General features: G+C 33.0%; 2 protein-coding genes across 2 annotated transcripts; one reads left to right on the top strand and one right to left on the bottom strand.

Annotated features, from left to right (window-relative positions):
* The first annotated feature begins 366 nt into the window (after positions 1-366).
* LOC145304437 (uncharacterized) lies at positions 367-3534 on the top strand. The gene is made up of 6 exons (XM_080146317.1): positions 367-570; positions 1072-1162; positions 1434-1729; positions 2171-2206; positions 2512-2628; positions 3461-3534. The coding sequence occupies exons 1-6, from the start codon at positions 367-369 to the stop codon at positions 3494-3496; spliced, it is 780 nt and encodes a 259-aa protein (XP_080002443.1). The 3' UTR covers positions 3497-3534.
* Positions 3535-5828: 2294 nt separating this feature from the next.
* LOC145335486 (synaptotagmin 2-like) lies at positions 5829-17219 on the bottom strand. Its single transcript, XM_080181248.1, has 8 exons — positions 17108-17219; positions 11537-11596; positions 10837-10890; positions 10321-10410; positions 9048-9119; positions 8134-8223; positions 6620-6709; positions 5829-5937 (listed from the first exon to the last, which is right to left on the bottom strand). The coding sequence occupies exons 1-8, from the start codon at positions 17180-17182 to the stop codon at positions 5893-5895; spliced, it is 576 nt and encodes a 191-aa protein (XP_080037374.1). The 5' UTR covers positions 17183-17219; the 3' UTR covers positions 5829-5892.
* Between the last annotated feature and the right edge of the window lie 2113 nt (positions 17220-19332).

Here is a 19332-nt window from a genome sequence, read left to right as displayed (position 1 = left end):
TTTGGGGACTAGTGTAATAAACAACCAATTGTCCCCCCTTTCTCTAATTTAAACCAACATCACTTCTGGGCTGTCTATCTAGAGTAATCAATATATAGATATCATATTCATTAAAAGGCATTTTAACTTCTAAAGTAGGAAACAAAATTAATTAGTAAAAGGGGAAGAGTTGTAGCTATCAAATACTTTGCTAAAATCTAAATTACATAGTCTCATTATCTATCTTATTTTCAAATGCTGCTATGTCAGATGCGTGATATATATAAATAAGAGTAGGGGGAATACCTTGGCCCATAAACAGGCGCAACTCACTACCATGCATAATTAGGACAGAGAATCCCGCCCTTACGAGGTAAACATGAATTGATGTGTGAAGGATATCCCCACCCAGCCCCTCATCACCATAACTATGATCTGCATCAAGAACCTTCTTTGTATCATGGCTCCCATGTGCCTCACCCTCCTCAACACCCACTGCCACACCCTCACCACCCACACCCAACTCCTGTGCCCAACCCATATGTGTCAGAGCAGGGATATCAGTACACTACTCCTCATAGCTTTGTCAAGGTTAGTTTTGAAGGAACAGGCTAGTAGGACCTAATAAAAATTACGTCATACAATACAAATTTCCAATGATAGGTCTGTATAAATTGTAATTGGTAAAATGTATACTGGCCTATCATTGGTCCTTTGTATCGTAAGATGTAATTTTTTATTGGGACTATAAGCTGCTTCAGTTTTGAAATATTTTGCAGGAAAAGATAGATTGACATAAGTATAACAGAAATAAAAACTAGGCAAATAAACCTGTAAAACAGATCAACTCAACCATTTTGAACAAAAAAAACAGAAGAAAATACAATTTTGATTATGTGTGCCCTGAAAATCAACATAACTTTTCTATTATTGAATTTTTTTTGTAGATGCTAAACCCATACCTAAATTGTAAAATGGTAAAAACAAAACAAATCACTAAACATGAGTGACTCCAAATAAAAGGTTTTAAAGAACATTTTCCCTCTACAAATTATGAGTTGAAAAATTTACACAAGAAATATCTATTTTCAGGTTCAACATGGAGGACAATTTCCTCTTTCAGACTTAAAACTGGGAGAAAGTATTCACAGATATTCTACAACACCCAAGCCTTATAACTCAGGTATAATCATGCCTTACAGCTATTATTGATTTTATTCATTTGATTAATGTTTTATGAAGAAGTTTAGACAAAAGTTGATAAAATAGAAAACCTTTTTCTGACATAAAATTGGAGGAAGAATATTTATTAATCCCTGTTTATTCTACTAGCAACTTTTCCCCTACCATCTAGGGGCTCTATATTCGATGCTTCAAAATAGCTTAGAGCCATCCTAAGACCTAAACCTGAAAATAAAATATACAAAAACCATTACAGGTATTATAAATTTTAGGAACTAAAGAACTCAGAGAGGTGCAGCTGGTAGGTCCAGTGCCTGTCAAAGCATCAGGACCGGACACTCTCCAAATCCTGCCAAGTCCCCGGCCAATCAGGGTGCAGAATTTCTACCTGGAAAATGGCGCCAACCTTCCGGACCAACCACGTGTTCCCAAATCAGCTGATTCACTGAGCAGTGGCAGTGATGTCAGAGCCTCGGCGTCAGCTGTTTTAAAGTATGAGAAGGGGCCGAGTTTACACTTTGTAGACGAAGAGGGAAAAAAGTCTGATAATAGTATTACAGTTAAGGAGGTAAGGATTATTTTACAAATAGTAAAAAATAAGGATTAAAAAAAGAAAAATGTTTAGGGTAAATTTACTTGAGCTGAAGTGTAAAAAAATGAAATAATTTTGGTCTTGAATTAAAGGAAACCTGTAAGAAACACACAAATCTAACTGCTGAAAGACTGCCACAAGTAGACCCAATACCCCATATGAAGCCTTCATCTTGAATAACAAAAAAGTTGTAGGCATTTTAAAGTAACAATTTAAGTCGATAAAAATTTCGAAAGTTCTCCAGCACTCATTATTTAAGCTGAAGGCTTCAAATTTTTGGTAATGGTTCTACTTGTGGCAGTCTTTCAGAAGTTAAAGTGGTGTAATTTGTTTGATCTGAACTACTTTTTTTCAAAAATGTGCTGATACTTTTTTAGGCACTGTGAATTAAAAATATATAAAAAAAAATAATTTTAGGACAGTGCAAGTGGTTTCAGAGAAATAGAATCTCAGGTCAACTTTTTAAACGTTTCTTTAAATGAATTTACTCTTTTGTGAAGATATGGAGAGTATACTATTACTGGCAGATAAAAATACCATTTGAATAATAAAATGTCAACTATTATTACTTCTAGAAATTCTAATATAAAATATAAAAATACCAGGGTCTGTCTGTCTGTGTGTTAGGATCTCGTTAACTGTTGAACCGATATGGTTCTTCTGTACAGTGTAGCTTTTTAAAGGTCCTTGGAAAATTTATAATTATTTCTGGGAAGGGGGCCATTACACTTCTAATTCTAATATTCATATAAACCTAGGAATCGAACCCTGGACAGCATGTGAGAGAGAAGAAGGAGGTGAATGTGCTCCCTGGATACGCCAAAGCTGAACAAGTCCCTACCAGCACGCAGGCTTCAGTCATTTTCGCTGAAGAGGTAACTTAAATATTACTTTTATTTTACTCGAAGATTACATTTATTCAGAAAGAGAGGGGGGGGGGTTAAAAAATGTTCAAAATTTCTTTTTCTCCTCATATGGCAGCTGTCTATAGTGCCCTAGCAAATGGTGATAGATGTCACTGCTTTTGACGCAAGGAAAAACTCTATACACCATTTCTTTCTTTCCTCCTTCTCTTTTCTTCACCTCTACTATGACGTCAATAGAATAGGTAAGCCAAAACCGGAAACATCTATCCCCAATTTTCTAGGGCACTACAGACAACCACCGCATATGCTTTTATGTGGGAAGGAGTAAAATCTATTTCCAATTTCGTTTAACCCAACTAAATTTGGCGTCATTGAACTAAGCACCTACTCTAAAACTCACTTTGACCGTCTGTCTGTTTTTAATGTTTAAATGTATATAATATTTGAAACTGGATAACTGTCTTTCTTAGATAGAAATTATAGATTATGAAGAAAAAAAAGAAGTAGCAGGTTTTATCGTATTTTCACAGTAGCTTTTCTCCTATTTCCAACTCTGCGGGGCAATCATTAACATTAACTTAACCGACAAAGACCAAAGTGTGTTAAAAATCAGATATGTGACTTATAAAATTGAGGGATTCTCCATCTCTTTTTTAGGGGTTTTCTTTCCCACTTCTCCTCTCATCTGCCTCGTTTGAATGACGTCACATAGCTGATTTTTAACACACTTTGGTCTTTGTCCTAACCTAGCCTAAAATAACCTATCAAAAGCTACTGTGAAGATACAACAAAACCTGCTACTTCGTTTTCTTTCCATGACCCAAAATTATTTTTATTTCAGAGCCAAAAGATGATAAGATTTCCAGAAGATAAATAATATGAAAACCAAATAAAAACATTATTTATGAGAAAAAATCAATTAAAGTGAAAATATCAAATATCTAGTCATTTGAAAGAATAAAAGCAAGTAAATGTTAAATGGGCATTATTAAAGTGAAAACTGGCAATTAATGGATGATTAAAATCATTGCAAATTTTATCATATATTTTTACAACGGCATGGACAAAAGAAAAACAAATCTGTATCTAACTTTATCCTGTCAAAACTTGGCATTAAGAATAGCCATTTATCGCATTGTGCTATAAACAGCTTTCCGCGGATAATGAAAAATTATGAGATTCAAACCAGTTTTGTAAGCCCCGGAGGGGCCAAAGGCCCGGTCTAACAAAACTGGTAATAATTTTATGATTTTTCATTTTAATATTCGTTGAAAATTGACTGTAATAGATAATATACATGATTTTTCAGTATGGCTGAAAACCCGGTTCTAATCCAGCGGATATTAATCGGTTTCGAAGCCATACTGGAAAATAATACTTCGAATTTTATATTGTGGCTATCAAGGATGAGAATATAAATTTGTTTTTCTTACGGTTTCGCATATTTTAATGAATTTTTTTTATAGTGACTATAAAAAATGACGCCATACTGGCCTACCATTGGTCAATTGAAATGTATACTGGCCTATCATTGGTTATTTGTATTGTAAGACGTCATTTTTTATAGGCACTATAAAAAGATTAATTTTGATGAACTTTAAAAAGACTCTAAGTAATGAAAAAAAACAATATATTTATTTAATTTATTAATAATGTATTTCTGTTTTTGTTAGCTATTATTATGTAGAATAAATTATAAAGAATATTTCTAGATTTGTTGTGTGATTATTTAAAGCGAGGCTTTTCTATAATTAGGGTCGGTCGGTCCGTCCGTCCATAACGGGCATGCTCTTTTATTTCATTTAGACATGTTAGGATTGTACTATCGATTTCAAATTTTGCATTATTATTCCTATTACGGTTAGGTATGATTTAGAAAGTATAGTAACTCTATAATCGTTACCAGAATGTCCGTATGTTCATTTGAAACATGTTGATTTTTAACCCTTTTAACAACAATTTTGTATATGTTATAATTGTTCTATTCATGTGATTTTTGGAATAATGATTCCTAACACATCAAGGTAAAATATTATAGGCGAAGCATCTGTTTAATAAGGTCCTAACAATGTAAGTATATCCTTAAACATTATCCTGTATTTATGCAGTTTTGTCAAAAAAATTACTTAAAATTTTGGTTGTGGGGAATATGGTGGGTCCATGCATTACCTGCATGATCAAATATCTCATGATTTATCGTTCTTAACCCATTACTGACGAACCGGCTTTTATCGCCCGGTTCCAAAAAATCCCGGAAAAAAACAGTTCTCAGTTTCAGGATTGCATCATTCTCAGTATGAATCCCCCCTCTACAACCCTGGTTTTCATTTCCCCCTGGAGCAGGCAGTTTTGCTTACTTCCGTTTGCCGGTATTGCTCAACAAAATTTGAAAACCAAGAAAAACGAGGTCATTTCAAAATACCCCATCTAACTTTTTTGTTTATGTATTAAAGTTGCTGATTTTTTTCGTGAAATTTAAAGTTTATTGTCAACTACATCCATTTGTGAATTGTTTTTATTCAAATTATTATTGTTTATATGATTTTTGTATCGTTTTTTTACGTTCTATATAGGTCCGCCTCGGCGCGAGTAAAGATACCCGCTAGTTTTATCGCCCTGCTCGGCGCGAGTAAAGATACCCGTCAACAGTTAGCTATCAAATTTTAAAACTCCTTGCAAATGGGCTTTTTTAACCGAAAAGGGTGGCACCTACAGCCAAAACACTAAATGTGATATAAATCGTTTAGTATCTTACTTGTAGCTCTATCAATTACATGAGGTTATGTAGTTTTCAATTACGGATTGTATCGTAGTATTAGCTACTCTACAACTCACTTTGGACGTTTAAAAATTACATTTTAAATTTTTTGGGCCAAATAACCAGGTATTTAGGATAAAACCGGGCTTGAATGCCGGGGGGAAGCACCAAAAAACTCCAAAAACGGTTACCTATGCCGAACGGTTTCTTTACTCGCGCCGAGCCGGGTGTATTAGCAACTTTCCTGTGCACGCCACTAGAGCAAAACAAAAAAATTGGAATTCCGTTTTTACTATAACAAAGCTTCCCTGAAATTTTCAGCTCGATCGGTCCATAAAAGTGGCGCTCGGCACTAATGGGTTAATTAAAGTTTTATAATTTTCCATTTTACTATTCCCGGAAAGCTGTCTATGATACAATGCAATAAATAGCTATTACAATATAAAAAAGAAAATTTTACACATTTATTAGATAAAAAAACATAAAAATATATACAATTAATTTCCTACTGCCAATTAGTTGCTGCTCAACCAATTAGGGTCCAGATCCTTCTCAATGGGCTGAAACATATCAAAAAATTATTAATTACTAGCGGCTACGCGCCTATAGGACTCTAGGGGCACTTGAGGCACATAATAAAATCTAAAACTGACAATTCTAACATGTCTAAATTAACTATAAGAGCTGGCCGTTACACAAAAAAAGCTATCCATTACAGTTTTACTTATGGACGGACCCACAAAGAACGTAAAATAGGGGGGGGGGTTTAAAGGGGTGATTACCTCCCTCCCCTCAAAAAATAAGCTTTGACGCCCTGGTGACCGACTCTAATCACAAAGAAACTTCGCTATTAAAAATAAAATGAGTCAGGGCAATGCAGTAATGATATATCAATATTAGAATGGCCGTATATCCGGTTGTCTGCCGGATATCCGGCCAGATACCGGATATTTAGCTACCGTTACAGTCATGGCCATGTAATGGCATATCAATATTAGTAAGGCCGGATATCCGGTAATCTGCCAGATATCCGGCCAGATACCGGAGAAAAATGAAATACTCACATGACCGTCAGAGTCAGGGCCATGTAATGGTATATCAATATTAGATACCGGATATTTAGCTACTCACATTACCATTACAGTCATGGCCATGTAATGGCATATCAATATTAGTAAGGCCGGATCTCCTGGTAACCTACCGGATATCCGGCCGGATACCGGAGAAAAATGAAATACTCACATGACCGTCAGAGTCAGGCCCATGTAATGGCATATCAATATTGACATCTAAAGTGTTCTCTAATACCAAATCTTTCATGCTTATTCGGACCTAAACAAAACATGTTTGACAACATTTTGAAGTGCTGGAAAGTGTCTTGTTTGACAATAATATTCACAGATAGTATCAGAGATGGGTTTTTAAAAGATGAATGCCGCGTTTTTTCGACGTTTTTTCGACATTTTTTCAACATTGATTGATTGAACGAAGACGATAGGATTTCAACAGAGTATACAACTTAAGAATTCAAAATTTTAAAATTATTAGTTTAGCCATTTGTATAATGTCTCTACAGCTCTAAAAAGATGCATTAATTAATATGCAGCAAAAATGGATTGGAGATAATTTGTTTTTTTTTTCTATGAAGACCATTCCAACAAAAGCGAAATAATTAAATAAATAGTTGTATACTCTGCTTAAATTCGCAAATCGAAAAAAACGTGGCTTTTATCTTTCAAAAACCCATCTCAGTAGATGCTTATTCAAAAATTGATGAAAGGGATAGTTGCACGAAGTGCATTTTACTAGTTGGGGGTACTTGAAGAAGTGAAACTTTATTGTTTTTATTGTTGTACTACTCTATTGAGTCCAGGTAGGACCATTGTCAGAGGTTTACAGAATCATCTCTTCAAATAACTGAATGTTTTTTTTTTTGTAGAATATGAGGTATATGTAGGTTACCTATGCAGATAATTTGAATAAAAATAAACTTTGACCAGGTAGTTTTGGAGTAACGTCCAAAAATGTCTAATTTGAGTTTATGTATGTAGCCCTGATTCTCTGAAGTTAGGGTTTAGAAGCACACGGAGATTGGAGGTGAGAATCCTTTGGCCAATCGTAGATTGGTAAGTTTCGCGCACAGCTGATCGTATTCTATTTTACATTACAAGCTGACCGACAATTCTCATGGAAGCTGCTCAATTATTACATCACCCTGGCCAAGAGTTTCGGCAGGTCTTCCATATTGAGACACCCTAATTAATGGCACTCTCATATGAATGAGGAGCATGGATGAGGGAAAGTTTGATTAAAGTTGTTTAATGAGTAGAATCCTAAATTCCTACAAATCTCTCTCCTTACAACCTAAGGGCATCTTAAGGAAGATTGTGTAAATACAATTCAACAAATTGCGACAGCATTTGTCAACCAAGTGCAAAGTCTATGTTGGGACTTGAACTCGGTTTTTCCTCACCAGAGCATAATGCTTTAACTACTACTCTATGGGACACTCTAATTTGAGTAGGTAAAATTTAGAATTTCAGTGTTGATGTTTTTAAAACTATATACGTGGTAAAAAATTTTAATTCTTTCAAATATTTGCCCTATAAAGATAGTTTAAGCCATTCAATAGTAAAAAATATTTGGTTCACTAAATTCAAGTTCAAATGCATTTCATGCAACTACCCCTTTTGGTGTGGAATCTGTTATGTATCATAGAAGAATTATAGAGCAGCTCCACCTCTGATATGACTTACCCCACCAATAAAATCATCTTTAGAACCATAGTCATAATCCCAAACAGAAATTATAAGCTTGTATGACAGCAAACTCTCCCAATGCATTGACTGAATAGAAAATATATAAAAGTTATTTTTTACCCCCTAGAAACCAATTAATATCAAATGTATTAGAAATAACAATCATAAAACTACCAGTTAATCTTAAAATTTATATCTGAAATTTTGCATGAGTAATACTTGGCGGCTCAGCCGTTTAGCCATTTTTTTTGTGGCTATTTTCAAGGCAAATTGATCACGAAAGCCATCTCCACATAATACTCTTTGCCGCTCCAAAACGTTTTCAAATGGTTCTAGCCGGTAGTTGCTGTTACTAGAAATCTAAAAAATGTTTTTTGTATCATTTCATATGATTGAAAGCAAAAATATGTTTCAAAAATTTGATCCCCACGTAATTTATGACAGATTTGCCCTAAAAATAGCAAAAAAATCTAATTGGCTGAGCTTTTCAACTTTTTGTTCAATTAGGAAACAAAGACCTCACGCAAAATTTCAGGTAAAAATTCGAATTCTAAGTGCCATTTACACATTGATTACAAGATGGTTACATTAACCCCCTCCCCCCTTTTTTTTATATAATATCTGTAAAAATCTGATTAATATGATGGGATACATAACTATTATAAAACAGAAATTTTAGCTGTCTATCTTGAATAGAAAAATCCGTCACGAAAACCTAAAAATCGAGAAAGCACTCCAACCAATAGGAAAATCTGTAACTTATCTAAATTTTCTTGTATAGGAGCCGAGAAAATCATGTTTTCCCCATAGCGTTACTGACTTACTGACTGACAGAATGACGGAAGGATTGACTGATGGACCGACAAAGTCAATTATATTGTAGCTTCGCTACTAAAAATAGAGGGTACAACCTGAAAAATAAAGTCCTCCACAAAATTTGGGTTCGGTTCATCTTTTTTAGTTTCTGTTTTCTCGTGACCTTTCTAAAATAATAAGTAGATTGTTTGTCTGTCTGTTTGTCTGTATGTTTATCTGTTTGTTTGTCTGTCTGTCATCTGTTAGTTTGTCTTTCTTGTTTGTCTGTCTGTCTGTTTGTCTGTGTGTTTGTTTGTCTGTTTGTCTGTCTGTTTGTCTGTATGTTTGTTTGTCTGTTTGTCTGTCTGTTTCTCTGTCAGTTTCTTTGTCTGTGTGTCTGTTTGTTTGTCTGTCTGTTTGTCTGTCTGTTTGTCTGTCTGTTTGTCTGTCTGTTTGTCTGTCTGTTTGTCTGTCTGTTTGTCTGTCTGTTTGTCTGTCTGTTTGTCTGTCTGTTTGTCTGTCTGTTTGTCTGTCTGTTTGTCTGTCTGTTTGTCTGTCTGTTTGTCTGTCTGTTTGTCTGTCTGTTTGTCTGTCTGTTTGTCTGTCTGTTTGTCTGTCTGTTTGTCTGTCTGTTTGTCTGTCTGTTTGTCTGTCTGTTTGTCTGTCTGTTTGTCTGTCTGTTTGTCTGTCTGTTTGTCTGTCTGTTTGTCTGTCTGTTTGTCTGTCTGTTTGTCTGTCTGTTTGTCTGTCTGTCTGTTTGTCTGTCTGTTTGTCTGTTTGTCTGCCTGTTTGTCTGTCTGTTTGTCTGTCTGTTTGTCTGTCTGTTTGTCTGTCTGTTTGTCTGTCTGTTTGTCTGTCTGTTTGTCTGTCTGTTTGTCTGTCTGTCTGTTTGTCTGTCTGTTTGTCTGTCTGTTTGTCTGTCTGTTTGTCTGTCTGTTTGTCTGTCTGTTTGTCTGTCTGTTTGTCTGTCTGTTTGTCTGTCTGTTTGTCTGTCTGTTTGTCTGTCTGTTTGTCTGTCTGTTTGTCTGTCTGTTTGTCTGTCTGTTTGTCTGTCTGTTTGTCTGTCTGTTTGTCTGTCTGTTTGTCTGTCTGTTTGTCTGTCTGTTTGTCTGTCTGTTTGTCTGTCTGTTTGTCTGTCTAATTGTCTGTCTGTTAACTCTAGCATAGGGATCACTCTCTGTCTGTTTGTCTGTCTGTCTGTATATCTGTCTGTCTATCTATCTATATACCTGAACTAAAGCCAGTATATATCTATCCTTTATGAAATAAACTCTAGCATAGGGATCCCTCTGTTTGTCTGTCTGTCTGTACATCTGTCTGTCTGTTTGACTGTCTGTCTGTCTGCATGTCTGTCTGTATGTTTGTATGTCTGTGTATGTATGTATATACCTGAACTAAAGCCAGTATAGATCTGTCCTTTATGAAATAAACTCTAGCATAGGGATCACTCTCCCCAATGATGTCCATACTTGGTAAATTCTAAAACAAATTAAATTATGTCCATATGAAGAGAGGCTAAAACAAGACTTATCCTAAAATTAATCTTGAAAATTTCAGTGATCAAAAGGATAAGACATTGATGATAAATTGATGTATATCCCTAATAATGAAAAAACAAAATTACCCCTTCTGTAGATTAAAATTAGTGGATGAAACGTTTGAACACTAAACTTAATGATCCAACCAATTAAAAATTTAATTAAAGTCTCTAATGTTGTTAAGCCTATGAATAAGAAAACGTTATTATTAGACTTTGGGGACTAGTGTAATAAACAGTCCATTGTCTCCTCCCTCCCTCCATTATAACTGTATATTTATTTACATAAAAGCGACACACTTTTTGAAACAAACATTTCTAAAAATAGGATTTGGTACTATGTATATAAATGAAATTTTTGAAAATACCTGGGCTCTTAGAACTCTGATAGTCGTGGTTTTACAACTCTTGTCATACTTTACCTACAAATGTAATTATATATTTAGTTTCTGTAAAATCCCAAGTAATCGGTTTTGAAATATCTTTCTATTCCATGGACAATTAATAAAAATACCAGTGTTGCCGAGCCGGAGCCGGGAGCCGTGGAGCCGCCATATTTTGCTAGAGCCGGAGCCGTAATTTTTGTTAAAAAACGGCTCGGACTAGATAAAAAAAGAGATTTATTATAAATTATAATTTGGTAACTCTGTTTTGTCATGTGCAAATGCCCTTTTTTTCAAGTTCATTTTTATCAAAAATTGAACTTTTAAAACCTTCAAAAGTCAAAAATAGACGCGGGGAAAAAAATATGTCGAGTTTTTCTTGATTTTAGGTCGAAGCCGGAGCTGGAGCCAGAGCCGCACTAAAATCAAACGGCTCCGCAACGCTGAAAAGTACTAATAAATATATGCAAATTTGAGTGTAATTTTAAGATGTATGAAACCCATAAAATCAAAAATAGCTTTTTTAAAACTTTTCTCTCGTTTTAAAAGTAGAAAAAAGGAATGTTTTGAAATCGTTTTTGAGAGAGTTATGGTAAAATATATGTTATGATTGAAAATATAAAAAATTAACAGCCTTTAAAATAATTATAGAAAAGCTGTACTTCTAAAATAAATAAATTCTTACACTAAAAGAGATTCTGCCCAGATTTGATTTGTAATCGCTGTCCAAATTTCTTTCAGCATACTAAATACAATTCTTTATTTGGAAGCGCTGTAAAGTGTCATGTGTTACATTTTTTAGGGGATTCCTTACCCACTTCTCCACTCTATTAGATGTATTTTTATGACGTTACACATGACACTTTTCAGCGCTTTTGTTTGTTAATTTTGTCCATTGGCGCTCTGTTAGGGAGTGTCAACACCCACCCTAAAAATAAAAAGGCTAGCCTTTCTCCCTAATATTTTCACATATAAATCTCAGCTTTCTAAATCGTACCTAACTACTACAGGAATCACCATGCAAAGTTGGAAATCGATAGGACAATTCTAACATTATTAAAGAGCTATTCGTTCCGTACAGACCGACCCTTATTATAGAAAAGCTTCGCTTTTAAAAATTTGTCTGTTTGTCTGTACTGCTAAATGCAATTTAAATATAATCTTTTTCTTTGCATCGCTTATCATAAATATTTTTATTAATTTACTTTCTAAAGATAAATTTACAGGGAGGGAGGGGACATTTGACTGTAAATTATACTGGTCTCTAAAGGTTTATGAACGCGTTTTCTAATTCTTTGGTTTGAATTCTTTAGGGACTTTCAATAGATTGAATTGTTAATGTTCACAAGTGTCCAAACTTTTCCACCGATTATCTATAGAAGGGGTGTGTATCATCATTGGGGATGTGCATCAACTTATCGTCCGATGTCTTATCCCTTAAAATATAATTTTAAAGCTTGATAAAATATCATATTTCAGGTGATAATTGTACAAAAGTTATTTATAAATCCGAGATAATAGCAAGTTAATTAAAAAGTAGCAAAGCCATAAAAAATCTTTACTTTTATTATTGCAATATTAGCTTTACATTTCTATTTTTAAAAGCGAAGCTTTTTTTAATTAGGGTTGGTCCGTCCGTCCGTTTGTGACGGACAGCTTTTTTCGTTAATTTAGGCATGTTAGAATTGTCCTATCGATTTCAAACTTTGCAAGGTGATTCCTTTAGTAGTTAGGTACGATTAAGAAAGCGTAGCAACTCTATAATCATTCCCAGAATGTCCGTACGTCCATTTTAAACATGTTGATTTTTTTACTTTTTTAACAAAAAATTATATGTGATCTAATCATCCGATCATTCGATTGATCTGATTTTTGGTAAATTGATTCCTGGGACGACAAAGTATAATGTTATAGTCAAAGCAACCCTATAATCATTGAATCAAGTCCTAAAAATGTAAGTATGTCCATAAACATTATCCTATATCAAGCAGTTTTTCAAAAAATTTACTTACAATTTTGCTTCGTCTCATATACATTTATATTCTGATTATTCAGTTCTGACACTATACAATTGTTAATGTCCGTTTGTCCTACTGTTTCAGTGCTTCGCTTTTATGGATGTTGTCATCCTTGTTTTTATATGTATAAAAACTGATATTTCTTTTATGATTTATCTTTCTATCGGTTAAAAAGTTTAGACACTGCTTGCTTTGATTTATTGCTTTTATAGTACCCAAAGTTTAGAGCCAGCTATCATAAAGCTTTGGTTACCATAATAATTTACAGTCTTATGTCCCCACCCTCACACACTAGTTGACAAAAATTAACTCAAAGATCTTTGCTACCTTTCCACAAACACTTCCTAATTCAGATATGAACTAGGATGACAACATCCATAAAAGCGAAGCACTGAAGCGGTAGGACAAACAAACATGAACACTTATATAGTGTCAAAACTGAATAATCATAATATCAATGTATAAGAGTCAAAGCAAAATTGTAAGTACATTTGTTTAAAAACTGCCTAATACAGGATAATGTTTGTGGACATACTTACATTTTTAGGACTTGATTATAGAGTTGCTTCGCTTATAATATTGTACTTTGTTGTCCCAGGAATCTGTATACCAAAATTCACATCAATCGGATTATTAGATCACATAAAAATTTGTTGAAATCGATAAGACAATTCTAACACGCCTAAATTAACGAAAAAAGCTGTCCGTCACAAACGGACGGACGGACCGACCCTAATTATAGAAAAGCTTCGCTTTTAAAAACAACAATACATTATGATTAGAATTCTATTATCTTCACTAAATTCTTGTTTATGGCTATGATAAATTGACAGAAGTTCCGAAGTTCATTTTAAACAACTCATTTTTAAGTAGCGATGTCACCCTATGAAAAATTTTGTTTTCTCCGCTGCTATTTAAGATAGACAGCTTGATTGGTAATGGTACTACTTGTAACCGGACACAGTGTCTCAAAAATCAGCCATGTAACGTCATTAAAATGAGAGAGGTGAGCAAGAAAACCACTAAAAAGGTTGGCTAATCCCTCATTTCTATGAAGTCATATGGCTGATTTTTGAGACACTTTGTCCGGTTACGTACTCCTATATGGTCAACTAGCAGCTACACCCCCCTGGAGGCCTCTAGGGGCATTTGATAAGGGGAAAGTCGAATTTGATAATCCAATTTATTATTTTAGATTTTAGAAAAAGTAAAAAAAAAATTGGGTGAGGGAAATTTTTTTGAGGGGGGGTTGCCCACCTATCACCCCCCCCCCCCATTTTTAATTGTAGTTTTAAAAATAAATTTTTTTTTTTTTTTTTGGGGGGGGGGGTTTAAGGGGCGATTTCTCTTGGGAGGGTGGTGATACCCTCCCCCAAAATAGTTATAAACCTTCTCGGGACCTATGAGAAGCTACCCTGTTAAGAAGAACCTAATCGGTTCAGCGGTTAACGAGATCTTTCGGTACAAACAACTAGACAGACATACAGACATTCATTCTGTTACTTTATTATAAGGAATGAACAGGAGTATACCCTGCCTCGTAAGAGCGGGATTCTCCTTCGATTTTAATGTGATCAACTAGAGAATCCAGAGCATAGCAATTCTATAATTGCTACCAGAATGCCTGTACGTCCTTAAGCAGTATCCTGTATTTTAAAGAGTTTTTCAACAAAGAAGGTGTATCAACTATTTTTTTATAGCTAGCCGGTTCTTTTAGTAAGTAGTAGATGTAAAATTTTTCATAGAATTCAGATATGCAATCGGTTTTTTTGTAGAACTCTTATTTTTTAAGTAATTTAAGTTTAAAAAAAAAAAATTAAGTCGATTTTAAGGTACTAAAATGCAACAAAAAAAAGAAAGAAAATGGTCATTATGAACAAAAATAGTAAGATCTTTAATTTGACACCTTACTTTTTCAATTCTGTCAGGTAATTATTGAAAAAATCGATTTTTTTAAACCCACGAGAATAAAAACTTTGAACTTAATTTTATTATTTCACAAGTAAAAAAATATGGGTTCATATATACCTTTAGAATCAGAAAAATCTTACGAATCCATTGTAAGCAAAATTGAAAAAAAAGTTTACAATATAGTATATAAACTACAATAAAAGGAATTATATGAAAATATCATATTATATTGTACAGGCAACGTCTTAATTCTTGAATTGAGTATAAAAATGGGAAGGGGGTAAAGAGGGGGTAAAAAAGGGAAGACGATAGTGTTGCCTGAACAAAAAATTGGCCATTTGATTATTTTTTTACTTTTTTTCAATTTTGCTTACAATGGATTCGTAATATTTTTCTGATTCTAAAGGTATATATGAACCCATGTTTTTTAAACCCCGAACCACTTCATTATGCAATCTACATTTTCCTGGATATTTTGTCTACGGTAGACCATAAGTGTACAGCTTTACAGTACATTGTTTCTATTTGTTAAAGCAACATGTATGATAAAATAAAAAGATTCTGTTTAAAGTATAATGCTTATATTTCAATCAAAATCTATATTTTTGTATTTTTTACCGATCCACGTCATTATGCAAATCAAAAGAAAATCAATGAGAAAACGTTTGTTTTGCCCTTTTCTCCACTTTTAAAAATTAATTCTGCTAAAATAACAATTTTTTAAGGGATTTATGCATTAATTATAATGAAAAACATTTTAAGGTAGATTTTATTAATTTTTCTAAATAAGAAATAATTGAAAAAAAGAAATTCTATCCCTATCACATTAGAGGACAGCTGCCGACCCCCAGTCTTATGGATGAAGCTAAATACATGTTAAAATTAAAAATGTGCCTGAAAAGTATACAAAAATGTTTTTTGATGAGTTAAAAAATCCATTTTAAAATCTTGATTTTGAGGATGATGGCCTTTAAGATGCTTTTACTGGTGGTGATGGTGAGCTAAATGTTATCAAAGTGCATGCCCTTGAAGAAAACTTATATATTGAACTATGGTCCAATTTTTGTAGTCATAGCAGCCTCCAAGCAAGCAATATTAAAAAAGAAAAAAATTGCAATTTTAATTACTAAAATTCATAAAGTAAATAATGTAGTTTTTAGATAATGGTTATATTTCATATCGAGAGGCTGCACTGGAGGCTGCTATGACTACAAAAAATGGTACATAGGTATATAGACAAGTTGTTGTAATGGTCATGTACTTAGATAACATTTAGCTCACCTTCGCCACCAGTAAGAGCATCTTAAAGGCCATCATCCTCAAAATCAAGGTTTTAAAATGGATTTTTTTAACACATCAAAAAACATTTTTGTATACTTTTCAGGATAATTTTTATCTTTAACATGTATTTAGCTTCATTCATAAGACTGGGGGTCAGCAGCTGTCCTCTAAAGTGATAGGGATAGAATTTCTTTTTTTCAATTATTTCTTATTTAGAAAAATCAATAAAATCTACCTTAAACTGTTTTTCATTATAATTAATGCATAAATCCCTTTAAAAAATGTTATTTTATCAAAATCATTTTTTAAAGTGGAGAAAAGTGCAAAACAAACGTTTTCTCATTGATTTTCTTTTGATTTGCATAATGACGTGGATCGGTAAAAAATAAAAAAATATAGATTTTGATTGAAATATAAGCATTTTACTTTAAAAAGTATCTTTTTCTTTTATCATATGTGTTGCTTTAACAAATAGAAACAATGTACTGTAAAGCTGTACACTTATGGTCTACCGTAGACAAAATATCCAGGAAAATGTAGATTGCATAATGAAGTGGTTCGGGGTTTATGTCTGTTTAAGAAAATATTTAGGTCTAAAGTTTTTATTAAACCGAGGTTAAAAAAATAGATTTTTTCAATAATTACTCAACAGAATTTTAAAAGTAAGGTGTCAAATTAAAGATCTTACTATTTTTGTTCTTACTGGCCATTTTCTTCTTTTATTTTGTTGCGTTTTAGTACCTTAAAACCGACTTAATTATTTTTTAAAAAAAATTAAATTACTTTAAAAATAAGAGGTCTACAAAAAAACCGATTGCATATCTGAATTCTATGAAAAATTTTACATCTACTACTTACTAAAAGAACCGGCTAGCTATAAAAAAAAGTTGATACACCTTCTTTACTTACAATTTGATTTTTACTCTTATCTATTTATATTCTGATTATTCCGTTCTGACACACTACAAGTGTTAATGTTCTTTTTTTTCTACCGTTTCAAAGCTTTGTTTTTTTTATGGATGTTGTCATCCTTGTGTTAAAAATACCTTTTTCTGAAGCATTTTTGCTCCTTTTTCTTCCATCCAAACTGATTCATTTGTTACTTTGGATTTGAAAGACATTTTGATATAGTTAATCTATAATTTAATTAAATATTCGGGTTATGGAAAGAAAACGAAGTTGTGGGTTTCATCGTATTTTCACGGTAGCTTTTGAAAGGTTATTTTAGGTTAAAGGTAAAGTAAATGTTAATGATTGCCCGCAGGGGCTAGAAATAGGAGAAAAGCTAGAAAAGACGAAACCCGCAACTTCGTTTTCTTTCAATGATCCAAAAATTAAAAAAAGTACAAACATTTCAATTCAGGGAGAGAAAGTGTTATCTCTGTGGAAAAATAATAAAAAAAAACATTTAAATATCGCAACCAGTAAGCTACTTTAATGCTATACCCTGTAAATAGCTAGTATTTTCTTATATCATTTGTGAAACTTGTAAATATATTAAAACAAGGATGACAACATCCATAACAGCGAAGCACTTAAACAGTAGGACAAACGGACATTAACACTTATATAGTGTCAGAACTGAATAATCACAATATAAATGTATAAGAGTCAAAGCAAAATTGTAAGTAAAATGTATTGAAAAACTGCTTGATTCAGGATAATGTTTATGGACATACTTACATTTCTAGGACTTGATTATAGAGTTGCTTCGCTTATTACATTATACTTTGTTGTCCCAGGAATCAATATACCAAAAATCAGATCAATCGGATGATTAGATCACATAAAAATTTGTTGTTAAATAAGTAAAAAAAATCAACATGTTTAAAATGGACGTACGGTCATTTTGGTGATGATTATAGAGTTGCTACGCTTTCTAAATCGCACCTAACTATTAAAGGAATCACCATGCAAAATTTTAAATCGATAGGACAATTCTAACATGCCTAAATTAACGAAAAAAGCTATCCGTTACGGACGTACGGACGTACGGACGGACCGACCCTAATTATAGAAAAGCTTCGCTTTTAAAAAGAATGAATGAATATTGGGCCAAAGGACAGTCAAGATTGACTTTAAAGGCCCTGTAGTACAGTTACCTTTATCAATGTAAATAAATATATATAAATAAAAATAATGCAATTCAAATGTATTAAATCATATGTAAAAATTAATATGCAATTTACTACTAATAATCATATAATATCACTTAATTAGTAATTCTTGTAAAAAAAAATATGTATATAGCTTGACTAATACTAGCTTACTAATAATAAAATCTCTTGTAGTTATTTTGTTATCTCTATTCTGAAAAAGGGCTAGGTAACTATATTTTTAAAAGCGAAGCTTTTCTATAATTAGGGTAGGTCCGTCCGTCCGTCCGTAACGGATAGCTTTTTTCGTTAATTTAGACATGTTAGAATTGTCCTATCGATTTCAAATTTTGCATGGTGATTCCTGTAGTAGTTAGGTACGATTTAGAAATCGTAGCAACTCTATAATCATTACCAAAATGTCCGTACGTCCATTTTAAACTTGTTGATTTTTTTACTTTTTTTAAATAGCTTTTTTCGTTAATTTAGGCATGTTATAATTGTCCTATCGATTTAAAATTTTGCATGGTGATTCTTGTAATAGTTAGGTACGATTTAGAAAGCGTAGCAACTCTATACTCATTACCAAAATGTCCGTACGTCCATTTTAAACATGTTGATTTTTTTTTACTTTTTTAAATAGCTTTTTTCGTTAATTTAGGCATGTTATAATTGTCCTATCGATTTCAAATTTTGCATGGTGATTCCTGTAGTAGTTAGGTACGAGTTAGAAAGCGTAGCAACTCTATAATCATTACCAGAATGTCCGTACGTCCATTTTAAACATGATGATTTTTTTACTTTTTTAACAACAAATTTGTATGTGACCTAATTATCCGATTGGTCTGATTTTTGGTATAATGATTCCTAGGACAACAAAGTACAATATTATAAGCGAAGCAACTCTATAATCAAGTCCTAAAAATGTAAGTATGTCCATAATCATTATCCTGTATCAAGCAGTTTTTCAACAAATTTAATTACAATTTTGCTTTGACTCTTATACATTCGCATTCTGATTATTCAGTTCTGACATTATACAAGTCTTATTGTCCGTTTGTCCTTCCATTTCAGAGCTTCGCTTTTATGGATGTTGTCATCCTTGTTAAAACGAAGCTTTGATATAACTATGGTTTGTCCGTCTGTCTGTAACGGTTAGCTTTTTTTAATTTAGA

This window comes from Acartia tonsa, chromosome 13, assembly GCF_053477335.1.
Source record: "Acartia tonsa isolate MP-2025a chromosome 13, ASM5347733v1, whole genome shotgun sequence".
Classification (NCBI taxonomy): Eukaryota; Metazoa; Arthropoda; class Copepoda; order Calanoida; family Acartiidae; genus Acartia; species Acartia tonsa.
Note: the sequence above shows the minus strand (reverse complement) of the source record. Positions and strands in the feature narration are given on the sequence as shown.